Raw genomic sequence first — 23,263 nt, 5'->3', positions numbered from 1 at the left:
ATGTGTGGAAGAGTGAGGCATCAAGTAGTGAATGTGGTAAACATGTTGGCTGCTTTAATCTGCTCCTCAAGTTGTTTCCCTCTGTTTCAGGTTAGGATTTAGCAACAAAACCTCTTAGTTCAGTCTCAGTTATTATTTTTATTTTATTAATTTTTGTTTGATTTTTTAATGAAAAATTTGCTTTTGGCTCAGACATCTTGAACTCATTATTACTTCAGTCCTGATAATTTGTGAGGTAAGGAACACTCCTTGACTGAATAGTCTTTAAAATATTTAATTAGATTTGATGAAATTGGTGATCTGAGCTAATTTGTAGCATCTGGCATTTTGCTGTAAATGAACGTGTCTGTCTCAGATTTCTGCATTCATAATGTCTGGGATTAAGAAAGAGGGTCAAAAGTCAAACTTTCACTTCATCTTGATTTAATCCAAGAATCAAATTTGCAGCATAAGCATAAAGACATAGATTTTGTTGTGAAATTGAGTTACTTATTTGTCCAAGTAACAAAAACAAAACATGGCAAAGTGCTCACAATGGTTCGGTACAGAAAAAGGGATGTAGCCCATAGCTTATACTCTACTGATGTGGAGCAAGGAGGCGTTTGCCTTTTACATGTAGCCTACGTAGTTTCTGTAACTCAGTTCAAATAAGAGCACAACAATATTTCACAGTGCTGATGGTCAGACTCCTGAGTGTCGTATGAAGCACAAAGATACTGATTGTTCCACGTAACAAAATAAAAAAATTTCTTGACCAGAATTGTAGAAAATATAAATATGTGTCAATATTAAACAAATGGTGCTTTTTTTTATGTAAGGCCAAAAAGTCCTTTAAAAACATCCCATCCCAGCAAGGACAATACCGTAGTATGAAATAATACACTATACTGTGTATGTAGATAGAAACACACTGCGTTTGTATCAAACACTTCTTAGTATAAAAGATACAGTATGAAAAGCTGCAGCATCAAAACTCAGTAAATCAGCAGGCTTTGTTCATGGAGGACTCATGATGTTGCTGTGGTTACAGGTTGGATGTCTGTCCTGGGACAGCTTTGGTGTCCAGGTAGCTGACAAGGTCCTTCACCCAGGTGGCTGAAGGTCTGGCACAGATCTGACGGCCCATCACTGTCTTTAACCTGAACCAACACAAACAAAACCGTCATTCAGGCTTCATGCACAGGTGCAGTGATGGATGTTAGTGACAGATTCTTTTTTCTACTCACAGGATGGCAGACTGTGGGCACCGCTGGCTGGTCTTGGTGTAGCTGACCACTTTTTCTTTTGCCACCACGCTGTCATTGAAACTGAAGCAGCATTTCTTCGGTCCGGCACCACGGAGAGCTACAAATAAACAGCTGTAAGTTAACAAACAGTTTGATAGACATTGTCCAACTCTGTCTTATTTGGTTCCCTTTTTTGATTTCCTCTTTTCCTTGAATGACGCCACAGCTAATATTTAGTAGAGGAGATTCTGTTGTGGCTTATCTGTTCAAACTCTGCTCTACTGTTGAGATTAAACAAGGATTTAATGGTTTGATTTTGTAAAATTAACATTTTGATTGACCTCATAGCCTTCAAACTGACATGTGACGTTTGGTTTCAAATTTGACTGTCTTAATGTAGTGTTGGAGAAAAAAAGGTCCAAACTAGGGACAGTTACTATCAGGGACCTTTATTTCCAACATTCAGGAGTGCAAAATAACAGTATCCAATAAGTCAGAAAAATACTCAACAAGGTGTCAAAATAACTTCTTAAAAATGATGGGGATGGACAAAGTTTGGCGCAGTAGAGGTTATGTCCAAAAAATGGATGTAAACTTAAGTCTGTTCTAGACCAGACTGAGATGTTGTTTTCTATGTTTCTTTTACTTTTCTCAGAGAGCACCACTTCTCGTGTATATTTATATTTAGTGAGGTTTCCTCCCCTTTCCCTCTAATATCCAATACAATTTTTAGCTAAAAATAATAGCGTAAACTTTCTTTTATGCAAACTCTGCCCTGGCCTTCCTATGATTCTATGTCACATGCAGGATTCAAATTAAATAGAGTGTTTTTTCTTGTGCTGACTCAGGCAACCGTTGTGGTGAATGCACACAGTAAACTTTGGGTGCTGTCGTGTTATTTACGGGCTCTTTGCAGATTGGCATAATGCTTTGAGGCTACAGCTGATAGCCACCCAGGCTCTTAAAGATAATGGGTAAAAGAAAAGTATATATTTCTAGTAGTTATGACAGGGTAACGTCTACACATGGATCAGTTCCAAAAAATATAAATCTGAATCATATTCATTGAATCAAATACACTAATTGAACATCTTACCTTCACTCAGGGTGATGACAGCCAGCATCAGCACAAACATGGACAGAAAGAGACGAGGTGCAGCCATCCTAAGATCTATGTGTGTTCCCTCACAGTCACAACAGGTGAAAATCCCACTTGGATCAGATGGATCAGCCTGCTCTCTGAGATGTCACTCAGCAGTGGACTGTGTTCTCCGTGCCATGCTCAGACATTTATACAGTCCAACACCGTGTGTTGGAAAACCCCAAAGTTCCACGCATGAGTGAGAGTAGGAGTGTGTGGGCTTTTGACTGCGTGACGATCAAGAGGAAGTGGTGTTTTTTTCAAATGTGGTTTTCCCTGGCCACTTGTGTGTGACCACACAAGCCACTCTCAGTCGCTACATTTCCGACATTATTTATCTTTTTGATTGACCTTTTATTGACACCATTGAGAGGTGAATAGACAATAAGATATTGGCACAGAGTCTAGATGAATAAGTAACTCTCAGTCAGATCCTGTGACATTAAAGACACCTCTGATAAAAAAAACAAGTGTTTAATCTTCATGTTATTTTTTTATGTACTGTGAAGATATATGATATATGAAATACTATATGAATGTGTGTTTCCACTGGGAGCAGCAGTGAACCAATGGCAGTCTTGTTAACACAGATTCAGACAGCCTGTGTTTCACAGACATGCGGAAACATGAGGAACTAATCCTTTCAGGTTAGGCTCGATAAACCTGAAACCCTGACAGCACAGAGACGAGAGTGACACTTTTACTGCTCAATGCCTCATTAGATCACATCACCTCAGAATAAAAAACAAATCCCACAACCTGTGACTGCAAGACACAACTATACCTTTATGTAATTGACCTGGAGATACATCATACACCAAAATAAACTGGAGCCAGCTATACCAAAATATACATTTACTTTACACAGAAGAAGTGGAAGAGAAGAAGCTGGAGATCAAGATGTGTTGATAAGCTTGGCCTAACTGGATATGAAGACTGGAGTACAGTATTGGAGGTTACACTCAACACAGACTGACGAGGTGGTGAGGACGGAGGAGAGACGATGAGGACGTCCAGGACGGTTCTTCCCCTCAGGCTACGGTGGAAGATAGGGAGCAGGCTGTACCGTCAGGCCACAAACACTGACCCATGGAGAAGTCTCAGTTTAGATTTGATCATTGTACCATAAGCTGTAATGGAAAGGTATTATACCCGTGTAATTACTGTATTGTATTGCTGTTTTGTAATTTCTGTGTTTTGAGCTCTGCTCGCTACAAGGTGTCCTTGTAAAAGAGAGTCCACTCTCAATGGACCTACCCTGTCAAAATAAAGGCTAAATTAAAAAATGACGTCAACAGACCTTAGAAGTATTGACCATTTTGTTGAAAAAATACATAAAGGAAAATGTACCTAGCTAAACTAATTCCAATGACATTATCAGACCATAAAGTGGTACTAATAGAAGGTTAATTGCGTCCGTCGGTGCACAAGGCTTCTTCTTCTTCTACACTATAATCTGATTATAAATACATTGCACAATTTAAATCTGGCTTACATGAGTTTATTGATATTAACTCTGGCTCAGTCAATGACCCTAGAATTCTATGGGATGCGATTAAAGGGTACATTAGGAGCAATACCATTCTTTACTCATCTACTCTACAAAAAATGAGGCATGCTAAATTGGAGGAATTGGAGGCCCGATAAATAGGGCCCTAGCAAGGTGGGAGGGGGCTTGTAGGTGCTTTGACAGGGTGTGGAACATACTGACAGTTGCGTCATCAGTTCAGTTTAATTTAGCTATTATCTCTCTGCTATTAAAAAAGGACAAAGACCCTACAGAGTGTTCAAGTTATAGGCCAATTTCTTTACTTAATTCTTACCTTAAAATGTTTGCTAAGATACTCGCACAACGCTTACAAAGTTATATGATTAAGTCAGTACATTGTGATCAAACAGGCTTTATTCGGACAAGACTGGCCTCTGTGTTAGGAGACTATTACATATTATTGATAAGGCATCTACCATAAGTTCACCTGCGGCCTTGCTATCGCTGGATGCAATGAAAGCGTTTGATCATCATCCATGCTGGACAAGATGGGGTTTGGTACCACATTCATTAACTATATTAAAGTACTGTACTCAAATCCGACAGCAATGGCTGACGGGTAGGACCTGTTCATCACCGTTCACCAATCTGTAGGTCCTCCAGACAAGGCTGTCCTTTGAGTCCTCTATTGTTTGCTTTATCACTCGAACAGTTGGCTCAAACAGTCCGTCAATCTCCATATATTTCTCCAATCTCTATTAATTCCCATTTCTTTATGCTGATGATATTTTATTGCATATGTAGTGAACCTCAGTTGGGGTTGTGAATGTAGCTCACCTCATTAGCTTCTCCCCCTCCCAGGTGCAGTATAAAAGAGCCAAGATGGCTGAGCTCAGTCTCTGCTGGTTGCTTCCCAGGGTGGTGAGTAGAGTCCCCGCTTTTTAATTCATTTGAGTTTCAGTTGTTTTTCCTTTATTAATTTGTGTCTTCTGTTTTATAGGATCCCCTGCTGCTGTTCTGTTTTGTTTGTTTTGGTTAGGTTTGCTTTTGGTTTATTTCCCTCTTTTCTTTTTGGACCAGTGGTTTTGTTTGACCTTTAACCCTTTTGTTTATTTGGCCATTTGTGATTTCTTGTAGTTTTTGATTTGCTTTCATAGTCCTTTTCTGTTCTTCAAATACATTGTTTGTCAATTGGGTTGTTTTGTTTAACGTCTGTTTACTTTTTGTTTCAGGGAGATCCTTTTTGTTTTTTTGATTTGCAGTGTGGCTTGGGTGTCATCAGCTGGGAGGCTAGGCACAGTGGTGAAGACCTCACTCCCGTTGCATGCAAGTAGGCACTGGGGCACCTTAGTGCATGATTTTGTAGTTTTTTGTGTTAACACCCCAGACTAGTGGGAATCATCACATCTTATGTCTGCCTCCCACTGAGGCCCCAGCCCACTGATTTTAGTTTTGTTATAGTTAATTTGAGTGTGTGTGTGTGTGTGTATAGCCGGCCTTTTAGATTTATTCCCTTATTAAAATAACTTTTAGATTTCTGTTAATAAAATTATTTTTGCCATACTTACCTTGTGTTTCCCCTTTTCTTCTTTTGCAGCCAAAGTTTTCTTAAGTTTATCCTTGTTTGATTATTTTTGCAATAAAAATATTTAATTTATTTACTTGTCTCTGCCTCCTTAGTCTTTCGAACCTGTGTCCTTATAAGTTCTGCAATATAGTTTAATTTCTTTGTTCTTTAATTCCTGGGGTGCAATTCCCCAGGTGGCGTTGTTGGTCCCTTTTTAGTTATCTTTAGTTATCCCCCTTCCCCTTTAATATTGAGTTACAGTAAGCCCTCGTCACACATATAAATGAGGCACCCCAGTCAATACCTTATGTCTTGCATATATTTAATCAATTTAGTGACATCTCAGGCTATAGCCGCGTTTCCACTGCAGGAGTTCCTGGTAAAAGGAGGGGGTAGGAACTTCTACAGGAACCGTCCTCTCACTCGGCCCTCTCGGCCCATGTCGCCACTGCAGACAGGAACCACCAGGCTCTTATGGCGACGTGCAACAGTTTTGATCATTGCGTGGCCATTGTGCAGCGTTTTTTTTTTTCTTTTTTACTGCTCTTGTTTTTTTCTGGCAATATAGACGCTTTCAAAAAAAAAATATGGTTTTGAATAGCCGTCTCGATTATCACGTAATCCCGCGATCGCGTATTTTCCACACCAGGCCTACTGCTACTCGTCTTTTACTGAGTTATTCTCTCTTTTTTTCGGCCGTTTTTAATAACATTTGTGTTTTAAAAATGCTGCTGATTTCTGGGCTTTCTCTTAGCGTCACATGATCCTGTTTTGAGTCTGACCAATCAGCACAGAGTAAATCTCAAGCCCCACCGGGACTTCTTCAGGGCCGATCTGAGTACCTACCCCCAGGCAGGGACTCCGTTCGGCCCTGTAAAGGTTCCTGTAAATGGCCCTGTGGGGGAGGTTCCTGCAGTGGAGACGCGCGCCAACGGGGCTGGCCCCGGAAAATTACCCCGAAGTTCCTGCAGTGGAAACGCGCCTTATAAAATAAATTGGTTGAAATCAGCTCTATTACCGTTAAATGAAGCGATGAGATCTGCCATCTTGCCACCTATAATCCCTATTGTTAAGCAACTGAAATACCTTGGTATTGATCTTCTCTCTTCAATCCAGGCCATTGTGAAATCTAATTTTGGTAACATGCTGAACAAAATCTGTCTCGATGTCTTCGTTGCCCAACTCTCTTGAAGCTAGACTATCGATAATAAAGATGAATATTCTTCCACGTGTAAATTGTATTAGTTCTATGCTCCCACCGCCCCAATATTGGACTAAACTGAACTCTGCAGTTTCCAAATTTGTATGGCACGGGAAACGTCCTTGTTTAAAATTTTCGATATTGCAACGAGCTAGGGCTGATGGCGGGCTGCAGCTCCCTAATTTTAAACTCTACTATTGTTCACTCTCCACCCTCTATCAAAATGGTTTGATACGACCATAGGGGTTTCATGGCAGGAATTAGAAGAGAGTTTGGTACACCCCTTTGAGCTAAAATATCTTCTATTCTCTAATATAACCACTAACCAATGTAAGGCACAGTTTGAGTCAATTGTCTCGCACCTCATGATAACATGGAGATCGATGGAAAAGATATGCAAAAATCAACAAGAAATGGAACTTGTCTTCTCCCATTTTCAATAACTCTGGGGGATGTATTTGATGGAAACGGATTGTGCTCTTTTCAGAAACTTTGTGATTTTTTTTATTTACCTGGTACGTCTTTCTTTTTCTACTTACTATTGAGATCATCTATGAAAGCTTACAGGGTTCCGTGGCAGACTACCCTTACAATGCACCCTATCCATGAGCTCATCACTCTAAACAGAGCCAGAGGGTTGGTTTCCTCACTTTACTCTTTCTTCTTAAAGTCCAGCTATTTGCCTCTAATGGTGGATGCTCGATGGAGGAGTGATGTTCCCAACATAAACTTAGAGTTTGATTGGGATACCACTTGGTTGAATATTCTACTTACCTCCAGAAATCCAGATCATCAGTTAATTCATTTAAAGTTTCTACACAGAACTTACTCCCCAAAGGCTATGCACTATGAAATTATTAGATACTCCATATTGCACTCTGTGTAGCCTACATCAAATGCACTTGGCACTTTTTCCATATGACATGGGAATGCTTTGAGGTTTCAGAGTTTTGTAGTATGATCGCTTCCAAACTCTCATCACTTTTATCCATCAATATTTTGCCATCCCCTGCTATATTTCTGCTAAACAATATTTTCCATTTGCATTTGAAATTTGCACAGATGCGCATATTCTTTGCTGAATTAACAGCAGCAAAGACACTGGTGGCTACTAGGTGGAAAACTCCTCACAGCCTTACATTCCGTCAATGGGCTTTTACATTTTTGGATATTGTATATATGGAACTATCAACTGCCCAACTAGCCTACATGGTGCAAATGAAAAGAATATTAATATATGGTCTCAACTTGCAGGTGCACTCAAATATATGATTTAAACTATACATGACTAACAATGTGTCTGTTTAATTTTTTTTCTCTTTCTTACTGCTGGTTTGTTTCTGCTTTTGTTTTGTTTGTTGGCATGGTATACTAATATCTAATCTTCACTTATTGTTGGTCTGAGGAGAGGAGGGTGGGGGGTGGGACTGTTTTGTTGTTGTTGTTCTGTCTGTTTGTTTGTTTTTTAGTTATTTATATTGTGCATTTTATGTAGGCCTACAAGGGCTCCAGACTGCGACTAAATGGTCGCATTTTGCGACTAAAATTTGATACAATGCGAGTAAATTTTTCATCTACTCGCGCATGTGCGACCAGTAAATTTGCCCCGATGTTTTTTTTTATTTTTTAATGACCACTGTGATTGGCTAATGTGTGAAAAGAAACGTGTGTTTCTCTTCTCTACATCTCGGAGCGGAGGAGACGTCTTTCCACAGCAGAGCTCTGTGTGAAACAGCAGGAGACACACAGACCGGCAACCTCCGCACGTGTGTGTGTGTGTGCTGAACATCACCCGCGATATTTTTTTTTCTTCCAACTTCCTACAAACCTTAAACATCCCATAATATGCTCACGCTCTCAGCAGCGGTACTCAAATCGTCACAAGGCAACGAAGCAGGTTGACTCGCGTTGCAGAACAGCACAGAGGCTCCCAAACGGAAATGATTATTGATTGATTGTTGATCGATAGATTTCTTTTTTTTTTTTTTGGGCCGCGCGGGGGCGGGGGTCTTGACGAGTTTGATGCCAAGGAGTCCGTGCACATGTGGCTCATGACGGGTCAACAGACAAAGAGGCCAAACTACAGGGGCTGTCCTACACAGGCTGTTCTTGGATGAGTTTACCACAAGTGGTGTGTCTAAACATTATAGTTTACGCATTTATCAAAGTATTTATACAGTGAAAATTTGAGGAAATGTGAAAATTTACTTTGCAAGTCGATTTCGGTGTGCGCCCCTAAATTTTCTGTTTGCGCTCCTAAAATTTTAAGTTAGGGGCCACTGTGCTCCTAGTCACAAAAAGTTAGTCTGGAGCCCTATTGTGTCTAATTGTTAAATGGTCCATAAACAAATAAATAATTGATCACAAAAAAAAGGAAAATGTACCTTTTCATTCTGCATTTGTTTCATGTATTTATGTGTTTTTGATTTTGCATCATTCCTGTGTTTGCAGCGTTTGACCGTTTGCAGCACGTTTGCCCTTGTCGGCCACCGTAATATAGCGATAGGTACAATTTTCTTGAAGTTGTCTGATCACTTCTGTCCACATTCTGAGGACACCCATTTTCAGCTTAATACTCCAAAATGTTCACTAAGATTTTTTACTTTGTCACAAACTGAGACAGAGCTCCTTCTCTGACATTACGACCAGTTTGCATTATTGTTGGCACATACTGGTAATAAATAATCAAAGGAATTCTACAATACAGCTCTTATTCAGCAAGACTGGGAATTACTTTAGAAATGAAACAAAGCCCCTACTCATTTCGTCGAATGGTTTGGTATTTGTCACTTAGGCCTGACTTTAGCTAAAGGGTTTTTTTTTTGTCATTCTTCGTGGAGTTCCATATGTAAATCTTAAATGTTAAACTTTCCCCAGTGCTCATGAAAAGCAGAAAGGCTGGTTTCACTTCTTCTTCTTAAGAGAAACAAACAACTTCTTTTTCGATTGAAAGGTGGCGTTCACACTAAAGGCACATCAGAAACAGTGGTTTTTATTCTTATACTGAGAAAAGGGAAATAAACTGATAAACAACTACCCGTGCATCCACTCACCACAGCCATTTGCACTGTGTTCTGCTCTTCATAATTGATCCTGAACTCCTAATCCATGCCTTTAAATCAGCAAATCACTTTCCATGTTATCACCTCCCTCAGTCTTTTTTATTTAAAAAGATATGAACTATATTTAGCAAAACAAAACGACTTGAAATTCTTAAATAAATTTCTTCCACATTTGAACTTTAAGAAATAATTCTGAAATGTATTTTCCTCGAGAAGATGCTGCACTGCACATCTCCTAATATTTGCTCTCCAAACCTCTTGATGAAATGTAGAGCAGTATTCAGGTGCCAGAACAGAACAGGACAGTGAAAATGTTATGAAATACATTATTTATCCTTCCTCATTTTATTTATTTGTTCTTAGAAAACATACATAGATGGACCGTGGTACCTTTCAGTAAGTCTTTTGTGGCACACAGTGTAAACTATTTACCAAGTAAATAACATATACCAGGATCTAATCTCAACCCCCTTCACCCTACCTTGAAGAGTGGTGATTCATAAACAAATCTGATATGCACTCAAGCTGCAAAAAGAGTCAAGTGTGACATTTTTAGGAACTAAAAAAAAATTACGTTGTGGTCAGAATGAATGTAATGATTAAACAATGGGATGAATCACCTCAGGGCATACAGTATAAAGAGATGTTTGTTAGATTCCAGTTCAGTGTTTGTTTTTATGAACCAGTCTCAGTTTGCTGTATCTTGTGAAAAATATCAGTGATTAGAATCAGACTTAACTCTGCATTGCCCCTCCAGCATGACAATGTTCATTGACTTCTCTGAACAAAATAGGTGGAGCCAGAGCATCTTGTCACAGGGCTACATTTGTATAGCCAGGCTAGCGCCGCCTACTGGTTCCGGCAAATTTCATTTGCCTCAACAATGTAGTCAGGACACTAGCAATGCGTTTCGGTTTGCTCCGTCCGCCAGAGCGGACGGACCACTCAGCGAACAGACGGGTAAGTGAAGGCGATGACGTTGAACTCAAGCGCTCAAGATTAACCTATGAGCTTAACCGGTGTATAGCACACGTGACCACCAAGCAGCAGCGATTAGTTGAAGCAAATGTAAGCAACCGCCTCCCGGAAGCAAACGAATCCCTATGGCTCAGGTTCAGACGCTTTTTGAAATGTAATGAAATAAGCGGCTGATGCATCAGGCTAACATTTGTATACTGGACATATACAACTCTGTGGCATGAGTGACTGACATCTAAGGTGATACAATCCATCCATTTACTGTTTATCCGTGCAAGCTCAGGGAACACTGAAGCCAATCCCAGCTGACACAGGGTGAGGGTGACACCCTTGGCAGGTCACCAGGGCCAATATACTAATCTTTGAGCAATTTAGGGTCCAAGCCACCTTTTGTGCATATATTGTTGGGAAAAGCCAGAGAACCCACACAGGCACAGGGAGAACATGCAGACTCCATCCATCCATCCATCCATCCATGAAGACACCAGGCCTGAGATTCGAACCTTGAACCTTCTTGAAAGGCAATTAAATACTGTAGTGGTAACCACAGCACAGAGAAACATTTTCAACCACCAAAAATAAAAAAAAATCCAAGCTGTTCTTTTTATGTAGTAAAACTTTGTAACCATGTTCAAAAGTTTCCCTTTGCACAGAATGTAGGAGAGTACAGATGCATTTTGATACCTAAACCAAACTCAGAAACATCACTGTCGGGAAACTTTTTTGTTGTGTTTGACATGTGCACTAGGTAAAAGTTTGAGCAGGACTGTGATCTAAAATAGCCAAAAAAAAGCAATTTTTTTTCATTCACTTACTCTGATTGTTCTCTTTTACAGTATTTATTTAAAATGCGATGTAGCCTAATCAGCATCAGCACTGTCTTCATGGGGATGCAGACTTTCCTCTAAAATATGTAAAGTGCGGGGTGCCATGGCACAGGCGGTTAAAGCTATAGTGCGTAACTTCTATCGCCCCCTAGAGGATTTCTGCGACCTTCTGCCGAATGGGAAGGCTTTTTCTTTTTAGTAGGATCCACTTCTGAACCTCTTGGTTGCTTCTTCAGTTTCTCCGCCATGTTACTTCTAGCAGCGCTCTCCTCCCCCCTGCCTTCTCGTTGTGCACCAGCAAAGACACCAAATACAAAAAGAACAAATACTGAAAAATACCGCGAGGTGTTAGAGGAGCTGAACGGCTTAATCAGCGTTGTATCATCTCCTCTTGTAGTGGCTTGGGTGTAACGGATATTTACTGACACGTAGAAGTTATGCACTATAGCTTTAAGCAGGCGCCCCATGTGTTGAGGCTAAAGTCCTCGCTGCAGGCGGCCCGTTTCGAATCCCGCATCGGGCGGCCCTTTCCTGCATGTCATTCCCCCTCTCTCTGCCTCCCCATTTCCTGTCTCTCTCAACTGTTCTATCTAATAAAAAAAAAAGAAAAATACAACAAATATATAATAGTATATATATATATATAAAAAAATATATAAAAAAGTGAGAAGTCGAAATCTAAAGATCATCCATTTGAGCTCAAGAAGTTATTGTTCAATTTTATATAAAAATTGAATGACAGTGGTTTTTGGGACCAAGAAACTGAAGTGAAAGCTAAAAGTATGACAAGATGCCTCATTCACCCCTATTTCTATTTCTATTCCTATTTCTATTTCTATACTTAAAGGGACAACGAGGAGTTTCTATTCGGTTATAAAAAAGTCTCACGTTAATGTGGATGAATCTCCGCTACCCACACTTGTTAATGGGCCCATTTTCGATAAATATATCGTTCTGTCTCTATCGTTATTTTGTTATTATTAGTGGTGGCGGAGATGCTGGTCGAGCCGACCAGCGTTTTTTACTTTCGGTTTCGCAACGAGTCATGAGAATAACGCAGCTGAATCGCCGTTTATGGTCGGAACTACTACGGTATGTGAACCTCTTTGAACCTCTGACTTTAATTCTTGATGAATGAAAACATTAGTCTGTCTTGCGCCGGTCAAAAGAATTTTACGGTGCGCGGAGGCTCATAAATGTAGTGTGAAAACGCTTCGCTTTTCCAAAACTCCTCGTTGTCCCTTTAAGTGTTGTGAAGAACCTAAATACCCCCCCCCCCCTTGTCTGACGTGAAAAGGGAACAGATACAGTAGTAGTAATTAGAAGAATGTATTAGTCATAATAATTAGAATAATGTGAGTCATAATGAGACTGGGGGTGCCAGTACCAAAAATAACAGTTGTACATACATAACTAAAAAAAAGTACCAGTATGTTTCATGCACAGGTGCATGCCAACAACAGTATGACGGACTGTCTTCTCCTGTAGGACACACAGCTCACAGTGTTTTCAGCGTGTTTGTATTAGTGCAAATAAACCCCTGGAAACATTTTCCATCATGCATGGCATGAAACCCTAAACTGTCAATCTAATCAAGCTTGGGAAATGTGTTTTGATAAGCTTGTGGTGTAGATGTATGAAGCCCATCGGATTGGTCACAGTGGTCTGGATCACTGTGATCCAACAACACAGTGATGGCTCTATAAGTAGCCTAGAGTGTTTTCTTACTGTTACTGAAAACCAGGTAATAGTGCCTCCCTTAAAGACCGCTTCTCATCCTCTTTTAGTAATAAGAATATAGGAAAAGTAGTTATTTTGCTATTATAGAGGTGAGGCTCAGTGTACTAAAAGCACTCTACTTCCTTGCAGAAGTCCACATCAACATAAACAATTCACTGGAAATGAAACAGAGGACGTGAGCAGAGTCCAGCTGATGGTCAACAGTTGAGTCAGGGTGGTTTACCCATGAAGATGATTTTCTCTGGAATTCTACGCCGAATTCCCTGTGTCACACAGTGTCTTTCTTTTTCATGTCACAGCTCTGCAGCTGCTCTCTCACTCTCCAATTTTGTTTTATTATTTTATCCACTGAACATTGCACTATTGATTGATGTGTCCATTTATCTGTCCCTTCAATCCTCTTGTAGACCTGCTTTGTGTCTTTTAATCAGTTTCTTCTCTAAACTTTTAAGATCTCTGAGGCCAACCAACTGGGTGAAGTAGTGTTTTAACATTTGACATACAGTACAGTGCAAAAGTACCCATAGATGTTTAGATTCTAATCCATTTTGCAATACCAATCCGAGAGGCCTCTGATTGGGCCCAACAGTACTGTATGGGGGTCAGTCTGGGATTAGATGAAAAGACACTGAGACAGCCTAAATCCACAGAAGAACCATGGCAAGTTCTCCAAGATGCTTCAACAACCTGCCAATCAAGTACCTTGAAAAACTGTGTGCAAGTGTCTGGATCTGGTGCTATTTTTAAGACAAAGCATGATGGTCACACCACATTATCATTTCATCTAGGTTTCTTCTGTTGACTTAACTTTGTATAAAGTGAATCAATTTGTGGCATTATTATTGAAAGAATCTTCACTTTACTTATACTGTAATGCCTAAAGCTTTTGCACAGTACTGTACATTAAAAAACAGTAATGCTATTGCATATAGTCTTGTATTCAGCCAGAGGCATTAAACATTATGTAAACTGATGGTAAAACAGAAAACTAGAATCAACCCCACATGGTGGTCTGCTTCCACCACTAGTTTAAAGTTACATCCCTATAGAATTTTGTAATAATTGTGTGAAATTGTGGCTAATTCGATCACTAAAATCTAATCAGTTCATCTATGTGTCCAAGTAGACATTTGTGCCAAATTTGAGGAAGTATGAAAAAGGACAACCTGAAAACAATACGACTCTGGCCATCCAGTGACTGGACTCAACAGCACCACTCAGATACAGGCAGTTTCAGAGATCAAACATTTTACTTAACAAATACAGAAGGTAAAGTCGAATGTCGAAGACAGGAACAAATTTACAGCAAGAAAACAGCAAGAAGACACTGTGAAACTGAGACTGGGACGTCACTGCATCGGAACAGGAACATCGGGAGAGAGCGCACAGACTAAAGGAAGAAGACAAAGTGACGTAGATGAAACCATCGAGAGTGGAAACAGAGTTGAGAGAGTGGGGCAGGCATTACATAAGAGAGGCAAAAAATAAAACAGAGTCCAGCTGATGGTCAACAGTTGAGTCAAGTGTTGACCACTTCTGTTTGGTTACACATTTAAGGGTGGTTTACCGATGAAGATGATTTTTTCTCTGGAATTTTATACGCTGAATTCCCTGTGTCACACAGTGGGCCCTATTTTAGTGGCGCAACTCAGGGTGGCGCAGCGAAGCGAGCCCTGACGCAGCTGGCGAAGTGGTATTTTCCTCCAGTTCAACAAGGTGCGCAGTGGATTCGGTAAATTGGCAGACTGCTGTGCGCTGAGATGGGAGTGGTCGCGCAGCAGGGGGAGGTGTCGACAGATTCGCCGTGGCGCAGTGACAATTTGTTACAGATAGACCGCGCGGAGAGTGCGCCGAAAGCTCGCCAGCTCCAACCTGGTCTAGTCTCAGCGCAAGGCGAAGCGCAGCCAGCGGACTGGTATTTTGACTGCCCAGCGCGCAGTGCGCCCACGTCACCAAGACCTCACAGGCAGATTTCCACACTTCCAGGCACATTTAAATGCAATTAACAACAATAATAATAATAATAATCATCACAATAACCCCTATTTATTGTATCTGAATCAGCACATACACCTATATCTATATAGATTGTCCCGTCACACTGATGGCCTGACTGAATTAACACAGATGAAACCAGGGAGGGACTGAGACAGCCGTGGATGTCCCAAGAGCAGGTGTTGACACTACACACTGTGCCGTTGCAGATGATCAGCTATTTATTTATTTATTTATTTACTTATTGATTTATTAGGGGCCAGCGCCGCATCGTCACGCGACCATAACAAATAAAACTGAAATGCCTCCGTTACGCACAGCGCTGTTTGTTTATGCTGTGATCTGTGCACACGTGTTTAAATATAGGTTAGATAGATAGATAGACCTGCTCCCTCCTCCTCCCTCCTCCCTCCCAGACTACTTTTGCATCATCAGCCCGTGCGGTCTGTTCGCGCGACCGGACACTGCCAGCTTGGACCGGACCAGAACATCAGTTTCCTCCCGTCTCACTTGCTCTGACAGATTGAGAGCTGTTGCCCAGTAAAAAAAACAAAAAAAACACACACACACCCCTTTTCCATTAATAAAGACACTCATATTTAGTAACCTATATTTAAACAGGTGTGCACAGATCACAACAAACAGCTGTGCGTAACGGAGATCACGGAGCGTCTCTCTTTTTCTTTTTTCTTTAGAATTTACCTGAGATGGAGTTGTGAATATCTGCTCACTATGATGCCAGGCTGCTTGTGGTTTATTTGTTTTCAGTTTTATTTGTTATGGTCGCGTGACGATGCGGCTCAATAAATCAATAAGTAAATACATAAATATAGCAGATAATCGTGTAGTGTCAACACAGCAGTAATCCATCCTCATCTTTCATCTGTGCAGCCTTTGATGTGTCATAAGTGTGACGGGACAATCGATAATAGATGTACTGTCTATGCTGTAATCTGTAGGTGCTGATTCAAATCTTCTCTTCCACGGTGAAATCAAACGTCCGCCTTGCGCGCGCGGCGGATTTAAAGGCGAGGAGAGGAGCTCATTTGATTGGTGAAGATCTGACTCGGCTGTGTCAAACCCACTCCACGCCTTCTCTCCTCCCTCTATGCCATTTGCGCCGGTGGGAGGGAAGTAGGCGGGATGCGCTCCGCTGCGTCTCGAAGCAAAATCGCAATCTGCTCCTGGCCACTCCCCGTTGGCGAAGCGAAGGCGAGGCGCAGGGCAGATGCGCCTCGCCTGCACCTAGTCTACCAAAGTAGAGCCCAGTGTCTTTCTTTTTAATGTCACAGCTCTGCAGCTGCTCTCTCACTCTCCAATTTTGTTTCATTATTTTATCCACTGAACATTGCACTATTGATTGATGTGTCCATTTATCTGTCCCTTCAATCCTCTTGTAGACCTGCTTTGTGTCTTTTAATCAGTTTCTTCTCTAAACTCTTCTTCTCCTCCTCGTTGTCTGTTGTTCCTTCATGGCAATATTTTAAGCTCAAGTCTCTGAGGCCAACCAACTGGGTGACGTAGTGTTTTAACATTTGACATACAGTACTGTGCAAAAGTACCTATAGATGTTTAGATTCTAATCCATTTTGCAATACCAATCCGAGAGGCCTCTGATTGGGCCCAACAGTACTGTATGGGGGTCAGTCTGGGATTAGATGAAAAGACACTGAGACATCCTAAATCCACAGAAGAACCATGACAAGTTCTCGAAGATGCTTCAACAACCTGCCAATCAAGTACCTTGAAAAACGGTGTGCAAGTGTCTGGATCTGGTGCTATTTTTAAGACAAAGCATGATGGTCACACCACATTATCATTTCATTTAGGTTCATTTAGGTTTCTTCTGTTCTTTTATAAAGTGAATCAATTTGTGGCATTATTATTGAAAGAATCTTCACTTTACTTATACTGTAATGCCTAAAGCTTTTGCACAGTACTGTACATTAAAAAACAGTAATGCTATTGCATATAGTCTTGTTTCAGCCAGAGGCATTAAACATTATGTAAACTGATGGTAAAACAGAAAACTAGAATCAACCCCACATGGTGGTCTGCTTCCACCACTAGTTTAAAGTTACATCCCTATAGAATTTTGTAATAATTGTGTGAAATTGTGGCTACTTTGATCACTAAAATCGAATCAGTTCATCTATGTGTCCAAGTAGACATTTTTGTCAAATTTGAGGAAGTATGAAAAAGGACAACCTGAAAACAATATGACTCTGGCCATCCAGTGACTGGACTCAACAGCTCCACTCAGATACAGGCAGTTTCAGAGATCAAACATTTTACTTAACGAATACAGAAGGTAAAGTCGAATGTCGAAGCCAGGAAGAAATTTACAGCAAGAAAACAGCAAGAAGACACTGTGAAACTGAGACTGGGACGTCACTGCATCGGAACAGGAACATCGAGAGAGAGCGCACGGACTAAAGGAAGAAGACAAAGTGACGTAGATGAAACCAACGAGAGTGGAAACGGAGTTGAGAGAGTGGGGCAGGCATTACATAAGAGAGGCAAAAAATAAAACACAAGTTCAGCAAATAAGGGATCTGAAACATGAGGATATGTGCGTAAAACTAAATGAAATAGGAAATGTCAGCGATTCCAAAATAGATTAGGTAACAATGAAACTGCGTAACAAGGAGAACACAACCTTAAGAGTGGGAGCATTTTACAGGAGCCACTACTGATGTTGTTTTTTAAAGTTCTCCGACAGCCAACTGGAAAAACCATTTCACATGAGACTGACTATGTTGCTCAGGATATTGTCATGCTGAAACCATACAGGACTTTCCCAAAACAAAAACACACATCTCTGTGTGCTGCTGTGTTCACGTTCCTCTTCACTGGAACTCAGAGGGACTTGAAAAATGATTTATTAACTTATGGGGACACAAAAAAACACACATCAGGAACACAAAGGCAACACTGAGCACAGACAAACCAACAAATGTCAATGGGAAAACACTGAAGGAAAAAATACATGACGAGATGAGACACAGTTAGGGCAATCAAACACGGGTGAGACACGTGAGGTAATCACAGGAGGGAAAGCACAGGAAGACAAGACATGGGGAATTTCACAATAAAACAGGACAAAGAGGAAACAGGAGACAAACCATAGCAGACATAGCAGTCCAAACCCCAATACTGCTACCTGCTGTTATACTACAGTAATACAGCTAATACTACACCGCAAAAACTCAAAATCTTTCCAAGAATATTTGTCTTATTTCTTGTCAAAATATCTCATTTTTGGTCAAAACTAAACTCTTTCCACTTAAAATAAGACTCATCACCTAAAATGAACTTGTTTTTAGATCATTTTCACTTGTTCCAAGCAGATTTTCACTTGAAATAAGTAAAAAAAAAAATCTGCCAGTGAAAGCAAGATTTTTGTGCTTGTAATAAGAAGGAAAAACTTGTTCCACTATCAGATTTTTCTACTTATTTCAAGTGAAAAAATGCTTGAAAGGAGTAAAAAGTGTCTAAAAACAAGCTACCTTTTATGTGATGAGTCTTATTTTAAGTATAATGAGATTATAATGAGATTTGTTTTGACTATAAATTACATTTTGACTAGAAATAAGACGAATATTCTTGGTAAGATACTTGTATACAATACTTGTATTGTTTTCTGGACCAAATTATTTCAGGTGTTGCCACTATAAGAAGAAAATATAGGCTAATGAAGAAATAAATAATTTATACATTATAAATAAATATATAAACAAATAGTATTAATCTGTGATCAATATCTGTGATTATTTTCAAAAACATGTTGATAGTCAGCAGGGCCAACATACAGACACAAATCTTTGAGCAATTTAGGGTCCAAGCCACCTTTTATATTGTTGGGAAAAGCCAGAGAACCCACAGGCACAGGGAGAAGATGCAGACTCCATCCATTCATCCATCCATGAAGACACCAGGCCTGAGAATCGAACCTTGAACCTTCTTCTTGAAAGGCAATAGTGGTAACCACAGCACAGAGAAACATTTTCAACCCCCAAAAATAAAAAATCCAAGCTGTTCTTTTTATGTAGTAAAACTTTGTAACCATGTTCAAAAGTTTGCCTTTGCACATAATGTAGGTGAGTACAGGTGCATTTTGATACATAAACCAAACTCTTGTACTAAAAACTTTTTTGTTGTTTGACATTTTGGGCCCTAGTTTGCTGGCGCAGCGCAGGTGGCGCAAGGTAGCGCAGCCGGTCTAATGCAAGTTTCGACCAGCGCAGCCTAGCGCAAAGTCAGATTGGAAGATTGGCAGATCGCGCTGCGCTGAGATAGGCGTGGCCGCGCAGCAGGGGGAGGCGTCACAGATTCAGCTTGGTGCAGTGGAAGTTTCGTCCGAAAATGTCCCGCCGAAGTTGCGCTGAAAGCTCGCCACCTCCAACCAGGTCTAGTCTCAGCGCAGAGCGGAGCGCAGCAGGTGCAGTGCAAGTTTGGCTGACTGACCTGCAGTGCACACACGTCACCAAGACCTCACAGGCAGATCTCCACAGTTCCAGACACATTTCAATGCAATAAATATCCACAATAACCACTATTTAATGCAACTAATGGAATCAACACGTGAATTTATATCTATATAGATTGTCCCGTCACATCTGACGTCAGATCAAAGCAGAGATCAAAGGCTGTCGGTGCGTAAAGGAAACTCCACCTGAATTAACACAGCAGGGACGAACTGGCACTGAAAAGCAGCTGTGGATGTCCCAAGCAGGACTGAGGGTGGATGACTGCATGTCGCTGCCGTGTTGAGATACCACTCTGCCCTTGTGATGATTGCTGTATTTATTTATTTACTTATTAATTCATAACCGCGTGCGACCGCATCACGCAGCCGTAATGAAAAACAAAACACAAATCATTATCTCTCTTAGTCCACCACAACAGCCTCGGTATCAGACAGTCAGTATATAGCCTACTACAGTATACTCTCTATCACAGAAAAAAAAGAGAAAAAAAGAGACGGACAGAGAGAGAGAGAGAGAGAGAGGAGGACAGAGAGAGAGAGAGAGGGAGAGAGAGAGAGCTTGTCCTTTACGCTGATTTCATCCACATGGTGTGTGTTTATGTTGTGATTAGTGTAGCCTACACCTCTCATCTTATACACAGGGTTTGAATAAATGTGAGTTTCTTTATTAGTTTATTAGTTGTTGTTTCTTAGATTGCGTAGGGGTTCTCAGTGTATCAGATCAATCCTGGTTAAGTATATTAGTAAACTCATTGTTGGTCACTCTGAGCTCGGACCTCCGGGGAAACAGCTGTTTCCTCCGGGGAGAGGTTCGGCCTCTGGCGTCGCTGTTTCCTCCGTCCATGTCAAAGTATAAAATGACAAACTTGCAGCGCGCATCACCCGCCGCGCAGTTAAAGGTGAGGAGAGGAGCTCCTTTGATTGGTGAAGATCTGACTCGGCTGTGTCAAACCCACTCCACGCCTTTCTCTCCTCCTCCTGTCTCCCTTCCGCCCTCTCTCCTCCCTCTTTGCCGTTTGCGCCGGTGGGAGGGACGAGGGGAGGGATTGCGCTGGCGTAAGTCTGACTGCGCGGCCCACCAAACTTGCGAAATGGACCTGGACCACACCCCGTTGGCGTGGCGAAGCTGCGCTGACGTTAGACTTCACCTGGTCGACGAAACTAGGGCCCATTATGTGCACGAGGACTGTGATCTGAAATACCTAAAAAAACAAACAGTTTTTTCCCATTCACTTCCTCTGATTATTCTTTCAAAAAATGAATTAGACTTTTATAAGAAATAATAATATAATAATATAAATACAGTAAGAAAATGTAATAAATAGATACATAATTTATAAATTATAAATAAATAATAATAATCTGTGATCAATATCTGTGATTATTTTCAAAAAACATGATTAAAAATAATAATGAAAACATGATGGATTCATTATTAGCCTATTTGTTTTTAGATTTGTAAAACATATTGTATAAACAGGAACATAAGCTGGTGACGCCTGTGTAGAAATGTCAAACCTATTAAAAGAGGCTTGAGCTTGAGGAACCAAAACTACTGTGTGGTTAGTTTCATTTGGTAGTGACTACACATTCTACCATAAGGTGGTATCAGTCATCAAGAGAGGGACAAAGAGAGTGAGTGAGAGAGAAGGAGAGATGTCAGTGATTCTATCCAGTCCCTCACACACCACTAGGGGTACTAGAACTTTCTGACTACAAGTGTTTTGCTAAATTGTCTTCAGAGCTGTTGAGGCCAAGTCTAGCTAAGAGAGTGACTCTGGCCACACAGTGATGACTTGGACTGTATGAGGACGTACTAATGACTAATGACTTCTAGACATAGACACCTTTGTTTAAAGTATATTGGCTAAGGCTACCTACTAATTGATCCTATTATTTTTGGGATATTAGTTTGGCTATCTTATGTTTAGTTTTGCCCTTTACAACACTGCCACTCGCATAGCTCCCTCATGCACACTGCACACTGCTGATTTCCATTGTCCAGAGAGTATTAGGCTACATGAAGTCTCACATGAGCAGGTCAGACAATGAGAATCCCTGTAAATTAAACGGAGGCAGATAATGCTGTGTAACAAACAACTGTGCATCAGTTATCATTTGTTGTTTCCTTCATTTTTGCATTCCAAAAAAGCCACATCAACAGGCTTAATTCAAATATTTTCAGGTAAGAAAAAAACATATTTTCATTCTCAGTTCCATCTACAGTAAAAAATAAGCCGGTTAAAAGTTGATGTTAGGTTATAGTTGTAATGTCAGTGTCAGTATGTGATGATAGTGAACACAGTGCAGATAATAGTCAATCTGTTCATTGTCAGCAGAACTGAAATCAGCCCCAACTGTGAGCACCTTTAAATCCAGGTTAAAACCATTTCTCTTTTCACGTGCTTATAGCTGAGCTCTTTTTAAGAACTTAAAGCTTTATCTATTTTCTTTTATTTGCTCTTGCTTTTAACTCTGTTTTTTAATTCTGTTTTATGCTTCTCTTTTTTTTTTTTTTTTTTTTTTTTATGTTTTGTCTTTATGTAAAGCACATTGAGTTGCCTTGGTATGAAATGCGCTATATAAATAAAGATTCCTTGCCTTGCCTTGCCTTGTCAATAGGACAATGAAGCCTCAGATGCAGGGCAGCTACAGCCACTGTAAATGTGACACATGAAATATGGTGTATATGGTGACCAGCAGAAATCTCCTTTGTGCTACAGCAGCTGTAAAGAGAGGAGGAAGCTGTGGCAGAGTGACAACAGACGAGGGCAGCAGGACTCCACCACTTCACTCAGTACAGCACCAGGACCAGCCTCTCCCAAGAAATCCACTTCTTCCTACAGTTATTATTTCAGTTAATATCTTAAACAATAGCACAATACTTACATACACTGATTTATTGATACATACAACAAAATCTTCAGTCAAAACAAACCAAACCTCGAACATGTTTGATCCTTGCTGACTGACCGTGGTGACAGATATATACTTAATTCTGACATGTTCAAATTACAACAGTGTTCAAATTAAATTCAATGAATAGAAGCTGGCCAATGCTGCCTGACCTTATTACAATTAGCAATTAAAAATGACACTAGAAAATGTTACAAAATAGATGGATAAAATAATCAATTCATACAATTGGCTGGCAAAACCTAACATATCACAAAATCATTAATAAGGAAAGATAAAATGTATATATTTAAATATATTACATATGCAGGTTTTATTCTTTCTCATTTTGGGAAGGAAACTCATTCAGTCTAATTTCAAACCCCCATCCCTGCATGAACGCGTCCTCAGCCAAGGGTGGTGGCCTGGGACGTCCAAGAGGACACAGTCAGGGCAGCAACCATAAAAAAACAATATGAGCGGCCATCATCTCATTTTTACGAGGCATTAGGCAAACACATCACCAAGGGGTGGGGGGCGTGGGGGGCTACATCATCAGAGGCCATCATCTGAGGGGGCAGTCTCTCTTATACTTAGTGAACATATAATACAACAACACACTGCTCTGCACAGGCTGCAGGTCAGTGAGGGAC

At 40.5% G+C, this 23,263-nt stretch overlaps 1 protein-coding gene across 1 annotated transcript; it reads right to left on the bottom strand.

The window, feature by feature from the left end:
- Positions 1-449: 449 nt before the first annotated feature.
- LOC310986993 (monocyte chemotactic protein 1B-like) lies at positions 450-2,601 on the bottom strand. Its single transcript, XM_083973132.1, has 3 exons — positions 2,323-2,601; positions 1,227-1,344; positions 450-1,139 (listed from the first exon to the last, which is right to left on the bottom strand). Exons 1-3 carry the CDS (start codon positions 2,387-2,389, stop codon positions 1,025-1,027), a joined length of 300 nt encoding a protein of 99 aa, XP_083829258.1. The 5' UTR covers positions 2,390-2,601; the 3' UTR covers positions 450-1,024.
- Positions 2,602-23,263: the final 20,662 nt, after the last annotated feature.

This window comes from Trachurus trachurus (genome assembly GCF_905171665.1).
Source record: "Trachurus trachurus genome assembly, chromosome: 6".
NCBI classification, from domain to species: domain Eukaryota; kingdom Metazoa; phylum Chordata; class Actinopteri; order Carangiformes; family Carangidae; genus Trachurus; species Trachurus trachurus.
Note: the sequence above shows the minus strand (reverse complement) of the source record. Positions and strands in the feature narration are given on the sequence as shown.

Excerpts from the sequence above, each read along its gene's own strand:
- LOC310986993 (XM_083973132.1), bottom strand. The coding sequence starts at position 2,389 with ATGGCTGCACCTCGTCTCTTTCTGTCCATGTTTGTGCTGATGCTGGCT. Across the intron at positions 1,345-2,322 it reads TGTCATCACCCTGAGTGAAG|CTCTCCGTGGTGCCGGACCG; the intron begins GTAAGATGTTCA and ends GTTTATTTGTAG. Across the intron at positions 1,140-1,226 it reads TGCCCACAGTCTGCCATCCT|GTTAAAGACAGTGATGGGCC; the intron begins GTGAGTAGAAAA and ends GTGTTGGTTCAG.